General features: G+C 42.4%; 1 protein-coding gene across 2 annotated transcripts in view; it reads right to left on the reverse strand.

The window, feature by feature from the left end:
- Nucleotides 1-19900, reverse strand: part of RTN4 (reticulon 4) — a 72128-nt gene that overhangs the window by 42978 nt on the left and 9250 nt on the right. The window contains exons 2-3 of one of the 2 annotated variants that reach the window (XM_075925492.2): nt 8221-8277; nt 4945-7407 (exon numbers count right to left, since the gene is read on the reverse strand). The exons of the other annotated variant lie outside the window; for it this stretch is intronic. Coding sequence (XP_075781607.2) covers nt 4945-7407; nt 8221-8277 — 2520 coding nt within the window. The remainder of the gene's footprint in view (nt 1-4944; nt 7408-8220; nt 8278-19900) is intronic. 2 annotated transcript variants of the gene reach the window in all.

A 19900-nucleotide genomic window follows, 5' to 3' on the forward strand; every position in this document is an offset into this window, starting at 1 on the left:
TTGGAGCCAGCTTAAAAGCCAACTCCCCCCAGAACCACCTCCACGGAACCGCCTCCCTCCCCCCACACTGCTGCCTCTAGAAGAAGCAGCAGCATGGAGAGAAAGGGGAAAGGGGAGGGGCAGGGAAGGCTGCCATGAAGAAGCCTGCCATGAAGAAGCCTCTGTCCACAGCACACCCAGGCTTGCCAAGGACAGAGACTGCTCTGCTCTGTGGCAAAACCCGTCCGCGGGGGTCCAAGCTCCCTGCAGACAGAGACTGCTCCGGCATCCCACGAAGCAGCCTCCCCACGTAGACCACCTCCACCTGCTGCCCTGCACTACTGCCTCTGATTGAGAAGCAGCAGTATGGGGTGGCAGCAGGCCCTGTCTTGTGGGGGCCAGAGCTCCCAGCAGACAAGCTGCTCTATCCCTATCTGTGGAGGGTCTGAATTCCCCACAGACAGAGGCCTCTTTCTGCAGGAAGCTCAGACCACCCCCACAGACAGAGGCTGGTGCTGCAGAGCAGCCTTTGTCTGTCCATGGAAGCCTGGGCCAGCCACAAAGGCTGCTCCATAGGATGCCAGAGCAACTTCTGTCCGCAGGGAGCTTGGACCTCACTATGAGCATGGCAGGCGGATAGAGGCAGCAGCACAGGGTGGCAGGCGGGATGGTAGAGAGCTCCCCAGCTGCCATCCCCATCCCCATCGACTATCAATTAGTCATGTGATTGCTACAGTTTGATGCAGTTACATGACTAATCAATAACACACTAACATTCCTATTCTTGACATTCTTTTTTGGCCTTCCTAATCACAGTTTTACACTTCATTTTCCAGAGTTTATTGCTTCAATTCTATTTTCCTCAATTAAATTTAACTTCCACCTCCTAAACAATGAATGCCTTTTTGCCTTTCACTGTTTCTTTTACTTGTTGTTTAGCCATGGCGGCACTTTTTTGGTTTACTTTTTATGGGGTTTTTTTATGTGGAGTGTACATTTAATTTGAACCTCTACTATGGTGCCTTTAAAAAGTTACCATGTAATCTATGGTTCTTTATAGCTGAAGCATCACTGATCAGAGCAAAGATAGGTGAAAACACCAAACCACGCCCAGGCATAAACATTGCTTTTCCAAGGTTATGAACTGCAGATTCTTTTGCTAATCTAGAAGCAGGTGTATGTAATGAATGCTTTGGTTCAAGAAGGTTCTTTCCACAACTATTCAGACACAATTTTAAAATCAATGGTTTTAGAACCAACAGGGTTACAGACTCTGTGGCACTTAATCATGCTTACATTTTCAAGCAGACAACAACAAAAAATAGTAACTGCAAGGCGGGAGAAGCAGAAAAACAAGAACAAAAACCCACAGTGCACTGAGTGATAAGCAACTAAAGAGGAACTAAACTTCACTTTTTCTTGCTCCACATTCTCATCAACTGATGGAAGATGGATAAGTGGAAACCATGAAGCAGTAAACGCAATTTTATCAACAAATTGCATCCAGGTTCCATCAACCTATAAACGATCTTCCTTGTGAACTGACAAGTCTTAAAAAAAAATCCCATCACCTTTAAGACTAATTGGAACAGATGCAAATTGCTGCAACAGCCTTTATACTTCAAATACATTAATTTAGTTTGCATTGATCTTGGAGGAAAGATTTTTTTTCCTCCTCCAATATAGCGTGTCATTTTTATTAATGACCTTGGGACATAAAGTAGCAATGTGCTAATCAAAAAGTTGGGAGGAATGTATCAGTTGGAAGTGACAGGAGGAGAAAGGCCTGGGTGTACTGATTAATCACAGAATAACTATGAGCTCCCAGTGTGATGAGGCTGTGAAAAAGGCTAAATGCAGTCCTAAGATGCATCAGGCAAGGCACTGGTTAGATCTGATCTGGAATTCTGTGTGAACTTCTGATCACCCAAAGATGAAGGCAAAGTGGAATGGTGCAGAGAAAGGCTACTAGGATTACCCAATGAATAGAAAGCCTACCTTATAAAGAGGAGACTAAAGAGAGCTTTGCTTGTTGAGCCTAACCCAAAGAAGGAAGAGGAGAGATAGGACTGCTTCCTATCGGTACACCAGAGGGATAAATACCAGGGAAGGAGAGGAGTTAAGTTAAGCACCAATGTGGAGACAAGAACAAATGGTTATTAACTGCCTATCAACAAGTTTAGGCTCAACATTAGATGAAGGTTTCTAACCATCAGAGAAGAGAAGTTCTGGAATAGCCTTCCAAAGGCAGTGGGGGAGGGGGGGGGGGTAAAAAAATGGCTTCAAGGCTCATCTTGAGAAGTTTATAAAGGAAACGGTTTGAGGAGACTGTCCACAGCAGCACATAGCCAATCTCTAGTGGCCAGTGATGCGATACTAAATGAGTAAGACTCCAAGTTACAGCAGAGAATTCTTTCCCCAGGTGTCTGGCTGGTGGGTCTCACTCACATACTCAGGATCTAACTGACCACCATATTGAGGTTGTGAAGGAATTTTCTCCCGGTCACAACAGAGGAGGCCCTAGCGAGGTTTTTGCCTTCCTCTGCAGCATGGGGCATGAGTCACTTGCAAGTTTAAACTAGTGTAAATGATGGATTCGCTGGTGACTTGGAAGTCTTTACATCATGATTTGAGGACTTCAGGAACTTAGCCGGTGATTACGGGTCTATTGCAAGAGAGGGTGGGTAAGGTTTTCTGGTCTGCAAGCTGCAGGAAGCCAGATAGGTAGTCATGATGGTCTCTTCCGGCCTTAATGTCTGAGTCTATTAGCAATGTGCTTTAAAACATTGTTCAAGATAAACTACCTTCTGTTTTAAAAAAAGAAAAGTTCCCTGAGTTATAATAATGAAAAACTATTTTCAAGAAAAATGCCAGAGAGGTCAACTGATGTTGGATGTAAAGTCTTCAAAAACAGCACTGTAAGTTCTTGAAGTGGGAATGGGATAAAGCAGAGGTTCTCACACTTCACTGCACCACCATCACTTACTTGACACAACAACAACAACAAAAAATGACATGATCTCAGAAGGAACCATCCAAATCCCACCACTGTGGCTTGTGGGATCAAAAACAAAACCTGAATCTCACTGCCCTGGACTGGGAGGAGTGGGGGGAGGGGTGGGTCAAAGCCAAAGCCCATGGGCATCAGCTCCAGGCAGGGGACCTGTAACTCTAAGCCATACCACCAACGGCTGAAGTCCTCGCGCTTTGGCACTACACAATGGAGCTTAGGCCAGCCCCATTAACACAGGGTTGTGACCTCCTTTGTGCTCCCAACCTATACTTTGAGAACAACTAAAATAAAGTAATGGTACCAGTACATATACATAAACATGCACACTAAACAGAACCTTTATGGAATTTAATGTATGCTGAAACTCAACTTCACATCATGCATACAGTAAAACACAAGTTCACAGAATTCAGATGGATAGGGATATATACAATGAAATGAATGATTGCAGATTCCGAAGTGTTAGTACATTAATTGTTCCAAACTGAAGTCTATAAAGCACAGATTGACAACCTAGGCTAGTGAGTGGCCCACAAGATTGAAGTTAACAAGACTGTCTTCTGGGATAGAGTAGTTTTGCTAATTGTGTTTGCATACCTAGAATTTGTGGGGTGTGCTGATTGAGCCATATCAGCGCTTTAACTGGATACAGAGAAAACGCAAGGCGCTCTCAGTCAATGTTGTATACAATCAGCAAACACCTTGCTTCACATGCCCTCGCTTTACGTCACTTTAGTAATACCAGTAAGAAAAAAAAAAACCATTGCAGATGAAAGCCAGCAGACTCTGGAAACCCTGTGCATGGACAACTGGTAAACAATGTGTCTCACAGGGCTCACACAGAACCCAGGTGGGCCACAGGTTTCCCACCATTGCTATAAAGACTGATCGCTATTTGGGCCAGAAATAGATTTGTATTAAATAACAGCGTATGCATAATTCACAAGAATTATTCAAGGAGAATAGCATTTTGCAGCAGAAAGCCAAATAGTTTTATTTTATTCCATAACGGAGTTGGAATTGAATGAGGCATACAGTTTACAGCAGCAATTATGAGACACAAAATACTAAGAGTCCGAACATCTATCTTTCTGCTACTTTAAATTAACATGAATGGAAGGAAATACTATGCTAGATTGCAGCTCAGTAAGATTTCATTTTAAAAATAAAAATAAATGGGCATATGTAATAGAATTCTATGCATGCAAAGATTTTAACATTCACAGAATATTGGACTTATTGCTCAGCAATTTCAAATAAGGTGAATATTAAGATCCCTGATGTACATGTAAGGCTCACTGAGAACAATGAAAGCAAGACATAAAAGTTATTGCTTACATATTGCTTAGGGCTACGTCAGTGTGCCTTTGATGGCTACAAGTTGTATGTATATGCAGCTGCAGAAAAATTACCCAGAAAGTTTTTAAGATCTGTTTTATGACTAAATTATGTATATGAAGAAACAAAAGCATTTGAGAGAAAACCAATGTATATTAAGAGACCAACCACTGCAATGCCTAGGGTAACATGTCTATGAGGGATAATTTGGTCTCAAAATTTGGGGCTAGCAACATGGAGATAACATGCATGGCCGCAAGCAGTAAAATCTGGTTTCTAGAGGTTTATGTCCAGTTTACTGAGGAACAACAAAGAATTATGAAGCAAGCAGTAAGAGGTTTTCTTGTCTCAGGGTAAAAGATTGGGGAAGGGAAATCTACCCTGAGTAGCTAGTATACAAGGCCATACATAGAAAATACACTGGTGCAGTCAGGATGGAGAAAATGTTAATAGAGTACTCACATTTTAAGCAGAAGACACCAGAAATATGTTAGACAATGAAATGTACAAATAGAGTGATCCGTTTTAAAAAAAGAGGACAAGTTATTAATGCTTTAAGTTTAGCTAAAGAAATATATTGATTAGTAAAGTGCACAATAGTGTATGCAGATTACCTGAGGATTTACTCATCTTTGCTGTAAATATAGCAGTAGATTTTTCCTTGTCTTTAACAGAAGCAACTTCTCTGTTATCTTCTTTCTCAAGAGCTTCAGGTTTTCCTATACTGACTACCTCTTTCTCATTGGACAAAGGTGAAACATCAGTAGTCAGTAACACCTTGGATACTTCAGGCACTTCTCTGACCAAAGCCTCTGAGGATTTTTCCAAGGCATGAATATTTTCTTCGGTTTTCCCTTGCATTTTCTTTAAAGACAGATCATGTGGTAGCTCTGTACAAGGCAAGTGACTGGTCTCATCTTTGATCATATTAGTAATCTGTTTACTTTCATCTTTGTGCAATATTTCTTTGTCAGTGCTTTTTGTCACCAATTTAGGAGCAGTTTTAGGACTGACTGATGTCATAAAGTCTTCTGTCAGTGGGACTGAAGAAGATTCTGTGGGTAAGAGAACTTTGTCTATTATTTTTGGTTCCTTAAAAACAGACTTAGCTGAATAGGCCACAGTACTCAACTCCTCCATTTGAAGAGGAAATTTTTCCTTTTTGGCTGTTTCTATAAAAACTGACTCAGAGGGCAAAGTAGTAATAGTTATGGAAGATTCCAATTCAGGTTGGAAAGATTCCAAATACGGTTTGCCAGTAGAATGTTGCAAATCTGTAAGTCCCTCCTTATCATCATCACCTGTTTCAATCTTGTCAGCTTTTTTAGCTGATTTATCTTCCACAGTGAGAGATGATGCAACTACTTGTTCATTCTGAGGAAGCTCAGTTAGTGGCTGACCACTGAACACGGCAGTTTTTTTAAAGTGGGGTGACATTTTTTCAGAAGACTCAATATGTTCAGGCACATGCTGTGAAACACATTCTGTTATTTGTGTCTTTGAATAATCTATAAAGACTGGCGAAGCAGATTCACTGGAGACCTTTGTTTCTTTAATTAAGTCACAAGCAATAGATATATAAGGAGTTTCTATTTCTTCAGCAATTACACTATTCTTATGATCAGATTCTCTAAATAGAGTTTCCTCCTTTGCTTCTTCTGCCTCTGTTAATAATACATTCATTGCCTCTTTGTATGATGGAGATTTCCCAAACTCTTGTTTTACATCATCATAAACAACAACAGGAGTAAAGGCTTCTGACGGAGAGGCATCAAGCTGCCCAGCAGTAGCATCTGCACCACCCACTCCAGTGTTTAATGGAGCTTCCATAACAATATCAGGCAAGACTGGTGATGGAGCAGCTTCTATTCCTTCAAATGAGGGACAGAGCTGTATCACAGGTTTCAAAGGCTCTTGTAATGACTCAGATGTTTGAACTAAATCTATCTTTGTTTCATAAGCAAGTTTTGTACATGTTGCATCATGCATTTCACTTTCACATGCTTCTTGCACTAAATCTGGAGTAAGACCTTCAGGCATATTTGCTGTAGTGTCAGCAGACATCTCTGATAAACTATCTGTTTTAGCATAGTCAGCTTCCTGGCTTTGCCTGCCTACTACTTCAGTGATAGTATCGCTCTGTTCTGTGCCAATCTGGGCTTTCATTTCTGCTATTTTTTTCTCATCAGTTTTATTTTCTGACATCTCCTCTAATGGAGAAAAGGTTTTAGCTATATTGTCCTCAATTGTTACAGCAGATTCAAATTTAGTACAAGTAATATAAGCTTGTGAAGATTCTTTTATAGCTTCTGGGGTGCTTGGGAAAGAAAGATCTTCATTACTGCTTTCACTTTTGTTTTCAAGGTCTTTTTGTACTGTTAGTATCTTAAGTTTATCTGTATTATATTTCTCATCTAAACTGCTTTCTAATTTGCCATCTACCTGATTTCCAGCAACCTCTTTCAAACTGCTAACTCCATGGCAAGTATCTTTAACCTCCCATATTGGCTCAAATGGTTTGAAGTCTACATATTCTTCCCTTACAGGAGTATTTTCTTTGAAAGCCACTTTTTCACCATGATCATCGCTATCGTATTTTACTCTCTCAGAAAATGACTCTTCATTATTCTTTCCAAATAATTCAACAGGAACCGCTGGAGACATACATTGCTGATGCTGAGGGATTTTTTCTAGGTCAAACCTTTCTTTACTTCTCTCTAGCAGCTTTTCTTCTGCAGTCTGAGATAAAAGGGCTGTTTCTGCTTTAGCAAATGGCAATTCCATTTCTGAATATTCCATCTCTGGAACATCTCTGACATTTTTCTCAATGACAAATGGATTCTTTGCAATTTCTTTAGTTTCTTTATAAACCTCACTTTCATTTGTGTTGTTGTAAATGCCTCTTGCAGGTAATCCATCTGATAGGATATCAAAGGTTGCATGCTCTTTAAAGGAATCAGCTGAGAGAGGAGAGAGGGAGGGAAGAGAAGCAGCAGTGTCAAGCAGGACTGCAGTGAAATCCTCTTGGCCAGACGACATAGTGCTACCTGGCTGCTCCTGCAAGTCCATAACTTTTTCTGTGACCATGGACAGAAAGGAAAATTAGAGAATGCAAGTGTTCTTACAGTTAAGGCAAATTTTATGACAAGTTCAAAAAAATATTAGTTATTAAAATATTCCTCTAAATACTACTACCCATTAAAATAAAGTATGGGTTAGGATATAATGTTATTCTATTTCACTTCTTCTAGCAAGCAGGGAAGTATGCAAAAAGGTTAGAGAAGCAGCAACTTTATGCAGTGCAAAGATTACAGTTAAGATCAAAAGATCAGAGGAGACTAGTATTACCAACCCAACCCAACTAAACTATCACTAACAAGAATGTTACACCTGGTTATGGTTGCCTATGTGTTGGCAGGGTGGGGAAGTGCTGAGAGGGGAATTCCTCCCCCCTCCCCCCCCCCCTTTTTTTTTTTTTTTAACAAAAAGGATGTTTCGATGGATAGCATATTAAAACAACCACCGAGTAAATACTGTACCATGGAGTTCATTTACACATAAAATACTGCAGAAAGTTATTACTGATTAAAGCTTTCACTAGTCAGTAAGAGCAACTATGCTTTAAAATTTTAAGCTTTTAATTGTATCACATGATTTCCTGTATCAAGAGTCCAAGAATCCACAGAGCAGTGTATAATATGCACTACCTATAGAAATAAATGTGTTTTTTATAATCTTGAGCACATAAATTGCAACCTTAGAATTTAGAAGACAAATGCTATTCTTGGACCCATGCTTTAGTAAATGCAAGCTAATTGGAAGGAGTTAATGAGATGACAGTCAAAGTACAGAATGTACTCTAAGACAAAAGGCTAGCAGAAAGAACTTGCCTGCAGAAGCGTGCATCAGAGGCTCAGATGCAGCAGGAAGAGCAAAAAGGGTCTCATCTGAAAAACAAATACATAGAACCTCAGCAGAAATAAAGGCTAGGTAGTTTGAGAAGAAGAGTAAGCAAGCAAGTATTCAGTCCATAACTAGTAACAACGTGGAACTAGTATTAACATCCATATTAGAAACCACAGGACTATAAACAAACCAGAAAGCATGGGTGTCTCTGAATTCTCCATTTTAATCACAAGGGCTTTACCATGCGGTTAGATTGAAGTTAGCTGTGTTAGGTCGACTTTAATTCAACCTCCAGGTGGTGTCCCACAGTACTCCAATGCGACTGCGCTGGACAACTCTTTCAACTCTGCTGCACTCCCAGGTACACATGAAAATCTCTAGGGAACTTCTGAATTTCATTTCTTGTTTAGAGACAATCCCTTTCCAGGACTTACTGTTGCTGGATCCTGATGGTGGCGAAGGCACCTTTGGTAAGTGCACATTTGTAATCATACTGCAGTGGTTAAATACAATTGGGTTTGCCCCAAGCTATTGGAATACAGTGGCTGCCAGTCCACTTACACAGTAGGTGCTCCCTGGAAAAGTCTGTTTACGTATCTGGGGATGGAACAGGAATCCTCCCCTGCACACCTCTACTAAGCTGCCATGGAGGTACTCTGCAATCCTTCTCAGAACGTTTCTGGGAAGGGCTGCCTTATTCAGTCCTCAGTGGTAGGACACCTTACCATGCCAAGCCAACAGCAAACAATCGGGAATCATCAAAGCACAAACCCAGGTTTCTGGCCACATTCATGTAGCATCCACTTCCTGTCCTACTCTCTGGCACAGAGAAGACTGATAGGGTGCATGGTTTCCTTGGTGAAATAGGGGAAGTTTTGTAATGGACACCAGGGTTGTAGGCAACTAATTGAGCAGCCAACCCACTCAACAAGCCTAGGCTTGCTTATGGGTAAGTTGAGTCAATACTCAACTAGTCACTTCCCTCCCCCACTGCCTCTATCAGAGGCAGCAAGGGGGTGAAGAGCAAGAGCCAGCTTAAAAGCCAGTTCCCCCAAGCATCATCTGGGGAGGGCAGGGGAGGCAGAGGCGCAGTGGAGGACCCTTCACAAGCTGGGAATCAGCTGATTCCCAGCTCACAACCGGTCCCCCATCGCACCTCTGCCTTTTAAATGTAATAAGAGCCTGCTTAGTCCTGGCTTGCACCACCCCAGGGAGCTAATCCCACTCTGCAGTTTAAATGTACTAGGAGCCGGGCAGCAGCCTAGCTACTGCCACATTTAAACTATGGAGTCACAGCAGGGGTAGCAAGCGCCCCCCACATCGACTAATCTGATTATCAGCATTTTAACCTCCTTAATGGATACTAATGAGGCAATCTGCCTCTCTTTGCTGATCCCCAATAAGCACTGACCCCAGGTGTGCTGCCCTGTTTGAGATAGACTTGAAGGGATCATCCCAGAGAACAGCCATACTATGTGTAGTGGGGGGTGGGGAAGGTTGACCCCATGCTGAGTGTGCACAGCTGTGCCCCTCCTACAGATTTAGTTGGAAAAGGAGGGATGCAGTTTGCAAGCATCCTTCCCCACATATGTTGCTTACCATGCCTGCCTGCAAATCTGAGTTCTGCTGCCCAGCACTGGCCATGTCTTACACCTTTCTGGCAGGTGCTCAATTTAAAATGCAAAATTCAACCTTGTACCTAACACATGTGCTTTGTGCTGTGAAGTGCTTGATTCACAATAAAAGAGTTAACCTTCTGTTTTTAACAATGTATCTTCTGTAGGGTCTGCCCTTGCTGTTTTTTCCATGCAGCTAGAGACCTGTCAGCTAAGTTCCCTATAAGCTGTGTATCCATGCAGCTTCCTAACAAGCCCTGTGCAGGGGCTGAGGGCTGCTGCACAGACCACCACCTCTACCCTCCAGCCCCATCAGGGAGCTTCTGTGGCCAGGAGAGAGGTGCATTCCTCTGGCCCCAGCGCAGAGCTGCCGCAGCCATGGCAGAAGTGGTTCTGTCTGCCGACCACAGGTCAGAATAGCCATGGGCTGGTGAGAAGGCAGCCCCTCTACCCTGGCTGCAGCAGCTCAGAGAAAGGCCCCATCCTCTGGTTGTGGTGCCCAACCCAAAGCTTCCCCAGAGTTGCTTCTGTCAGGGGACAGGTGCCCCTTCCCTGGGCCTCTTAGTCCAGACCTGCCCTGGCTGTGCCCACTGGAGCTTGCAGCTGTGTAGAGGCAGCCTCTCAACTGGCCCAAAGATGTTACAGTGAGAGAGGGCTGGGAGTAGTCCTCTCTCCCCAGGGCAACCTGCACGCCTAACCTCTCATCCCCAACCCCAGCTCAGAGTCCACACCCGCAGCCACTGTCCTAATCCCAATCACTGCCCTATCCCTGAGCCCCTTCCCACACTCAGCCCCAACCCCACCACATACTGTCTGTATGTGGAATGATTTTTATTACGTGATACATCATCTCAATATTGGTGAACATAAAAGTCATTCCATACATAGACATACACTAGAGGGACCACTATCTGTCTGTGGTACCTGTCCCCCACTCTAGCAGTTAGACTTTCACAGATTAGAAAGGTGGGGGGAAAACCATACACATGAAGACAGGTTTAACGAACTCATGCAATCCGCCCGCACTAATAGAACACAACTCAATGCATGGAGGTGCACATTGTTAGAGGTCAGACGTAGTGAACAGGAGGACAGGAAAGCATACAAGGAACATGAGTGTAACATGCAGAATGAGTGTTGAGGCTCATGGGGAAACAAGCAGACCTGATGAAGTGCCTAGTAAAGGTACAGGAAAAGCATCTAGAGCAGAGCTCCCCTGCATCCGCCGAGGTAGTAAAGATAGAGATTTGCGTTTCACCTTCCACCCCAGCACACCACAAGTAGAGAACTTCAATGCAGCAAACCCGTCTACTATGTCCTGCACATTCCCCCAGAGTTACTATCCTTCTTACCAGAAGGGTATTGATTGACCTGTCTATTCAGATCACAGCAGCTCCCACTGTAGATTTACCCAGTCCAAACTGTTTACCAACTGACCCATAGCAGTCTGGTGTTGCAAGCTTCAACAGCATATCGCCTCTTGGTTCTTAGCTGTCAGAGAACAGGTCTCATTTTGGTATTTCTGTGCTTCAGGACAGGGAAAGCAATTCACAAAGTTCCATGAAAGTGGCCTTACGCATGTGAAAGTTTTGCAGCCACTAGTCCCCATACCACAGCTGCATAACTATGCAGTCCCACAGGTCCACCATGGTTGTATCCCGTGATCAGAATTGACATTCCATTGTGTCAACATGCCCGACTGCCACCAGCATATGACAATTGCTCCATTCAATGTGTTCCTACACATCTGCATGTATGCGGGCCCTTCCCCCCCATTCTTCCTTGTGCAGGCAGCTCCTAGCCAGGCTCTGGACAAATCACAGCATAATGCATAAGGTGTTTGCGATGCTTGCCACAACACTGTGCAGCTGAGCAGGGGCCATGCTGGCTTTGCTATGGCATCTGGGTGGATAGCCAGGGGGAAAAAAGGTGGAAAATTTCTTTCAAGAAGGAAGGGAAGGAGGAGGAGGGAGATAAGTGCAGCATGGGGTGCTGATGACATGTGCCCAAAACCACCCATGACAAATGTTTTATTCCAACAAGCACTAGGACCTAACCCCAAAATTCAATGGGCAGCAGGAACTGTGGGATGGCTAGCCACAGAGCATCCAAGTAGGAGTCAATGACTCAACCATAATTTCTGTTTGGCAACAATTGATTTTTCCTTACATTTCCAATGCAACCTGACATTTGCATGATGTGCATTTCTCAAGATTTCAACACCACATATGTTTACGTGGGACCTTCATACAACATTTCAGTATATTTTTTAGTTAGTTATAGGGATAGACATTTTGTAACTTGGAAAGATTTTAGAATCTGGAGGGCATCTCCAGACAGTTACATTTTATAGTACTTAAATGTTTGATCTGAGCTTAACAATGTGCATTTATGATTGACTATTAGCTGATTTTTTTTAAATCCTATATTTTTATTCAAAAGAATTTTTTTTGCTTGCTGCATAAATATATGCAGCATAAGTTACAGCTATGGCACACTTCAAAAGAGATCAACAGACCTTTCTAATTCCTACATTTCATTGGCATACTCTAGTAATGGCTTTTGTTAAATCTTTTCCCAAAGCTCTACTGTCATCTCCATTGTGGAGATGGGGAATAAGAGGTTTTCTAGGAAAAGTGAGAGAAAACTAAATGGTGCTCTATTAAACCCTTCTAGGGCTGCCAGGTGTCCAATTTTGAAGCAGACGGTCCAGTATTTGAGCTGTTTGGGAACCACATTGAGAAAATATAAATGAGAAAATACAGATGTCCGGTATTTTCTAAATAAGATGCAATGTAGATTGTGATGTAATGTCAAGTGTGTCCACTATTTTTGTTGAAACCATCTAGCAACCCTAAGTCCTCCTACACTTGAGAGTATTTCCTAGGATAATCCAGGGTATATAATAGGCATTTTTACAGAACTGGCATTTAAATCTATGAAACCCACAGCCAGTGGTAATTACTTCTGGGGTTTTTTTTTTGTTTTGTTGGGTTTTTTTGGTCTGTAAATATATGTTTTCATTTTACAAATAAAAAGGCTCTATTCCTTTTTCTTGCAGTGGTACTCTTAAAATCATACAAAATATAAACATAGCTAGGACTGAAATTTTGCCTCTTTTTTTTTTAAATCAACTTATTCAGTGACCAGATCTCTCAACAGCACAGTATGAGGAGCAAAATGATATAGCAGAGTAAATATAAAAAGTATTAGGCATTCCTGCATTACACACTACCCCTCTGGCCTTTGTCACTTGATCTTTCAGTCTTTGCTTCCTGCTCAATAGAAGAAAGATATGCCTGACCTGCCACGGAGTTGTTGTTGGAGAAAGACTAAATCTTAAGGTATTATATTATAGATAATGTAATATCGACACATTACGGAATGAGAGCCAGAGATAGAAAGATTTAGTTAATATTTATAAAGTGCTAATTTAAAAGTACTAATTATCACCAAAAAGAACAAAAAACCCTTCTGTGGCTAAATCATATTGCTCTCAAGGGAACCTGCATTCTTGAAGATTTCTCCTGAAACAATTGTTGAGAACTACATGTGACTTATATGGCAATTTTCTGTAATATTCTGGTCAAACCTTACTGAATTTGAATATCTGAGAAGCAAGTTATATTAAAAATTCAAATATTTATGTGTTGTAAGATTGTATGCAACTTATCTGGGAGGCAGGATTAATGTAAGCTTTAGAAAGCCATGTGATCTTCAAGTGACTAAAATTTCCCACTTCCATATTTCACCCTTTGAAGCTTCATCTGGAGGAAGGGACCTTTTATCTGCTGATCAATTCCATAAGAACAGCTCCTAGTCCCAAATGGATCAAAGAGTGATTCTCAATGTCATGGAGGTGCTTGTTCTGAGTTAACAGTGTTATGAAAACCATCACAGAAAACCCTTTAAAGGGGTTTGGAGGACTGGCCAACTGCCAGATCCTTTACAGGAGTCAAGGGGTGATCTCTGGTAAGTTTATTAGCATGTGTGTAGGTTTGTTTATTGTTTCAGCATGTTTTTCTGTAATATTTTTACCTAAAGAATAAATGTGCTTGCTTAGAAAAAAGAGCTGTGCAGTCATTAAATGGTGGGTAACTGTGAGGCTGTGTTTATAGCCTCTGAGGCAGGCAGGCACCAGACTTCCTCAGTGGGCCTGCTTTACTGCTTGGGGATTCACAGTGTAGGCAAGGAACTGTGCTACTTGCAAATATCCCAAGTAGGATGGAGAGAGATGCAGGTTACCATCAAAAAAGGTGACAACACTGGGGAACTGGAAGCCTGAGGGTGGATGCCCTTACTGGTCCATGATGGCGAACAGTCACAGCTGCCCTTATCTGTGTCACTATGCATGGACCATCATAAGGCAGTAGGATTCTATTTCTTCCGCACAAAGACAGGGGAAGCATGGAGGGGATGAAACAGATCAAAGAACTAATCAGTTAAGTACTGCTTTACTGTAATTGCTACCAAGAGCCTTCTCACTGACCTTCCCCCAAATCCTATGGTTGGGCCTATGTACAGTGGCATCTCCATACTAGATACAGGAGATGGTCACATTTCCAAGAGTGGGGAATCTTTGTAAATAATCTTTTGGCCCATGGGGGTCCCCCATGAGTATATTAATTGGTGACTTTTCCAATCTAGTCATTATGCTTGTAACAGGAGTATTGTGGTGATAATAAAAGTTCTCTCTTTTTTTTGTATTAACCTGGTATTGGTTAATTTGTGTGTGTCCTGGTTTTACTTTAGGGCTGAGATTTCCCAAGTGATCTCTTCCCTGGTTTTCTTACCGTTACTTGGGTGGTGGCAGCGGATTTTTATCTACTAACCTGGACTTCACTAGTCTCTGGCGTGCAAGGGGAATGTCTTTCTCCTCAGCTGGGGGCCACGTCAGTGAGGAAGGGGTTTGCTTCATACTTGCATGAGGCCCCACGACTAATTTTTCTGTGAGGCAGCAACCTTGGACCCCCCAAAAAAGGTTCCTCACCCCTGCCTTAAGAACAGGGTGAAAATTGCAGTGAGCTCTTGCAGAGGCCTATCAGCATTGTATGTGCTGCAGCTTGAGGCGGCCAGTTTACCTTGGGAGGACATGGCCTACAAGAAACTCTGAAGAAAGGTTAGAATTACAAGAATAAGCTGACTTCTCATTCAAAAACAGAGCACAGTTTCTGAAAGTTGCTCTGCCCCGGGCTTCCTGGAATCAGCCGCTGGTCAGTTTCAGCAGCGGCTGAATCTGGATGCCAGTTCCGACTTACATACAGATTCAACTTAAGAAACTCAGGCGTCCCCAAGTCAGGTGCTGCTGAAACTGATCAGCGGCTGATTCCAGGAAGCCTGGGGCAGAGCAACTCTGCCTCGGCCTTCCTGCAGTCAGCGCTGGTCAGTTTCAGCAGCGGCTGACTTGGGGACGCCTGGGGCAGAGCAGCTGGGGTGCTGCCGGGTTGGTCCAGTAGCGCCCAAAGCGGCGCTGCAGGACCAACCGGCAGCGCCCCAGCTGCTCTACCACAGGCGTCCGGAGAAAAGCCTGGTCTGCGGGGAGGGGGGGGGGGGGGAGAGGAGGGAGTGCACTAGCTGCGCCCCCCCCCCCCCCAGCAGACCAGGGAGACGCGGAGCAAAGCCGCGGAGCACGCGGGCAGGGGGACAGCTCAGACGCGCCGCAGCTGTCCCGCTGCCGGCGTCCCCCCAGCAAACCAGGGAGATGTGGAGCAGCTTCTCTCACCCCGGAGGACGCGGGCGGCGGGACCGCGGCACAACTGGGCATCCCGCCACTCCCGTCCTCTGGGGCGAGAAAAGCCCCATTCGTAACTGCGGACCCGACATAAGTCGGATTCGCGTAACTCGGGGACTGCCTGTATCTAGGGAACAGAGAAGCAGGTGCATGGAGAAAGGTGAAGGGGGATCGGTAGCAGAGAATCCATGTGCAGGGGAGTAGAAGAGTAGTACAGAATGAATGGGAGGGTGGATATGTAATATACAAGATCTGACCATACTGTAGTTTAAAAAAAAAAAAAAAGGATTAAACTTACTGCATTATAGTCCATTAAAGATAAACAAACTAAATTTACATTGAACTGTTAAAAATGTCTATTGTACTGATAGGTGCTATGTGATTCTGGAGGAAAGAAAGTGATCTGGATGAATGCCAGTGCTACAATACAATCCTTCTACTAAGTTGGGTTCCACCTCAGGAAAATATTCAAGCACCTTTAGCTTAAGAGATAAGTAATGCACAAGCCAAAATGGCATTGCAACAAAACTTAAGAGGCGGGGGAGAGGGAAGTGGCTGGGGAAAAGCCTTCCCACTTGATAAAGTAAGTATTCTTGAAATAGGGTCCATGATAGCAGCGAAGTGAAACTAGCATGTGAGTTACACACCAATACCAAATCAGCAGAAGCTGTGAAAGGGTAAGGGATGGAAAGTGGCAGAAGCCATTCTGTTGACAGAATGGCTTCCCTCCTGCATTCAGGAGAGCTCCAAATTGATCTCATCTAACCAAGGCAAATATTAATGGTGGGACTTTTCATTCAAAGTGCTGCCCTGAACTCTGCTGGAAATTTGGTCTACTTCTCCATTTCCAGACACCGGAAGAAGGAGGAACATCTGTGCTGGACTTTCTACAAAAGAATTGCTTTTAAACCATACTGGACTCATTCTCTGCACTCCTGACAAAAATAAATACCACCAACCTCTGGTGAGTAGAAGTCGTCCTCTGGACAGTAAGGTTTTATTTTCCAGAAATGTCAACTATCCACAACTCCCATAGAAGTAAAAATCAGATGCTCAGAACAAGTAAAATTAGGTCTACACGTGACTATTTTCAAGTGTTCCACTGCAAAATTTAATAGATGCTTTGGCTGAATTGACAGTAAAGAAGAAAGTAATAGCACCCTCTCCCATCCAGAGAGCTAGGCAATGACTTTCAAGATTTCAGACAAAACATGACCACAAGAACTAAAGCATAAGAGAAACATTACAGATATTACTACTGGAACCAGTCTTCACACTGATCACACTCCTCTCCTACATATAGCCCATAGGAAAGCGGCTGTAAAAGGGGGAACTGAAAAGCAAAAATAAACCTATAGTCTAAGTTTGATATATGAAGAGGAAAACTGCATTGTATGACATACTATATTAAATTAGGAGTGAAAATGAGAGTATTTCAAACAAATAATAATCAAGAAAAATATCATCTTGTTAAACTGATGATGCAGACAAGGAATTTTGGCATATACACTCATGGTTGTGGCATGCCATTCCTATCCTTTAACCTTAATCTCTTCTACATATTCTAATAGTGTGTGCTGCTTTTTCTGTACTGGACAGCATATTAAAACATATGCACCAAAACAACTGAATAGAATACAATTATATTTCAGAACTGTATATTTAATGTAGGTCTGAGATTGTAATAGCTGCACACTACTAGGAAGAAAAAGGGAATGTGGCTAGGTCACTATGTTTAACCATGAGGTACTAGGCTAGGAGTTGGGTTGCTTAGCTCCACTTCTGTTTAGCTGCTTGGGGCTATGGTTGTTTTGAGCCCTGTTTAAGAATTCCTCATGTGTAACTAAACTGTTTTATGAAGCCAGGCTTGAATGTTGATGGATAAGTTATACTGACATTCCTGATCTTGTAAGGTGAATTCAAAGGCAAAAGTGGGAAACTGTATACTGCAGCCTTTAGATTGTGTACAGATAGAAAAACACAACCCCAATGTGCAGCAGGCAGTTTATGGTATTCGTTACTAGTGCTACTTGATTTTTTATATGCTTAGCCTGTTCAGTCTCAGTTTTTTATTAAACTTATAATTGTATTTCAGATTTAAAGAGGGCCGCTTGCAGCAGAAACACAAAACCCAGCATCAAGACAGGTAGCATATTCTGCTAGGTATTTCCACTATAATAATTCACTGAGTAGCTTTACCTTGGGTATCTCGAGAAATATATAGAGATTAAAATATATTTATTTTTATTTTATACATCCTTTAATGATATGGGCATTCAAGGATGCAGATATCTTTACATAGATTAAATTGCAATAAAAATATCTGAATAGCCCATAAACCCATGGAACAAAATCAAAATACATTCATTTTCAAACACAGTAAACGCATATCCTTTGCTGTTTCCATAAACTAAGAGTCGCTGTTAAAGTTTCTTTTTTTGTGGGAGATCTTTTGAAAGCATTTACACTAATTCTTAAGAAAAGTTGCTGATGATGCTCACCATAAAAATAAACTTTTATGAAACATACTTATAATAAGGCAAAAAAACCACAAAGCTAAAATATGGCATTTACAAATGAAATATCAAATTTATACTCAAAAGTTCCATATTTTCAATGTCTGTGGGTGACTTCCAGGATAAAGTATTCTAATGGGATACAGTAATTCATATTTATTAAATTCTGACACTGAATGTACAGATTCCTTTGTCCAAAATGTCATCATACATGTTCTTACTACAGGCAATACCTACTCCATTCTTTATCAGTTTAACTAAAACTTTTAAATTAATCAAAATGCAAACAGAATTAAAAACCACAAACAAATCTTAAATATTTTAGACAACTTCCTCCCAAAAGTGATTTTTCTAAATTCTAAGGCACACACATGAAATCTCAAAGTATACCTGAAACATATACAACAAAACAAAGTTTATGCGATAAAGCCCTCAAAAACATCAAAAACAGGCTGAACAGATACATTGACTACTTGATTAATCAACTGGCAGCCCGGCTCAGTCCCAGCTCACACCGGGTCCAGGATCAAACCTCACTGCGGCTCTGCAATTTAAAAGGCAGTAGGAGGCAGGCAGCCTGCCCTTCCAGCTCCTTACTATATTTTAAAGGCAGAGCTCTGAACTGGGGATAGCTGGGACCCACTGCAGACAGGGGCTGCTGCTGGAGCAACCTCTGCCTGAAGTAAGCCTGGGCCTGCTGCACACAGAGGTTGCTTTGCAGCAGTCTCCCCTCCCCCATGCTGCTGCCACTGATAAGAGGCAGCAGTGCGGTTGGGGGAGCAGGCGGCACCATGGAGATGACGCTGGGGGAAACCAGCTTTTAAGCCAGTTCCCTCCAGTACCAGCTCCCGCTTCCCCTTCCCCCCGCCTTGCTGCCTCTGACACATAGGGGCAGCAAGATGAAGGGGAAAATGTGAATAGTCAACTAGTCACTTACATCCCTAATAACCATCCTATCTAGAATACTGATAGAAATGTAGCCGTTAGTCTGGTGTAGCTGAAGCAAAAAACAGGACTGTGCAGCACTTTAAAGACTAACAAGATGGTTTATTAGGTGATGAGCTTTCGTGGGCCAGACCCACTTCCTCAGATCAAATAGTGGAAGAAAATTGGCACAACCATATATATCAAAGGATACAATTGCCCACGAAAGCTCATCACCTAATAAACCATCTTGTTTGTCTTTAAAGTGCTACACAGTCCTGTTTTTTGCTTCATCCTATCTAGAGCTAAGTCTACAGTTAAAACATTAAAAGTGAAAGTATGGTCATGGCACCAGTGCTGGAAGAGAGCTCTCCCAGTACTCTATGTAAACCACCTAAACAAGGAAAAGTCCAGTGGCACCTTAAAGGGTAACAATTTTATTATAGCATTAGCTTTCTTGAATTGAAACTCACTTCATCAGATGCATGAAGTAAAAGAAGAAGAAACAGATAGTAGGGATACACAGATGCAAGTTCCATCAGAGATAATTCAGTCAAGGTGGATGTGAATAAGAAGCTGAAAATACTTAAAAGTGGAAAAGCGAAAGCCATTCTGAGTTCCTATTCAGATCCATTCTTATGCCATAATAAAACTGTTAGTCTTAAGGTGCCACTGGACTCCTTTTTGTTTTTGCTGAAACAGACTAACATGACTACCTCTGAAATCTGTCACCTAAACAAGGGGGCTGCGTCTACACTGGCAAGATTTTGTGCAAAAGTGGCTGCTTTTGTGCAAAATCTTGCCACCGGTCTACACTGGCCACGAGTATTTGCGCAAGAACACTGATGTTGCAATGTACAAAATCAGTGCTTCTTGC

Source organism: Pelodiscus sinensis, chromosome 3 (genome assembly GCF_052426305.1).
Source record: "Pelodiscus sinensis isolate ZL-2025 chromosome 3, ASM5242630v1, whole genome shotgun sequence".
In the NCBI taxonomy this organism is placed as follows: Eukaryota; Metazoa; Chordata; order Testudines; family Trionychidae; genus Pelodiscus; species Pelodiscus sinensis.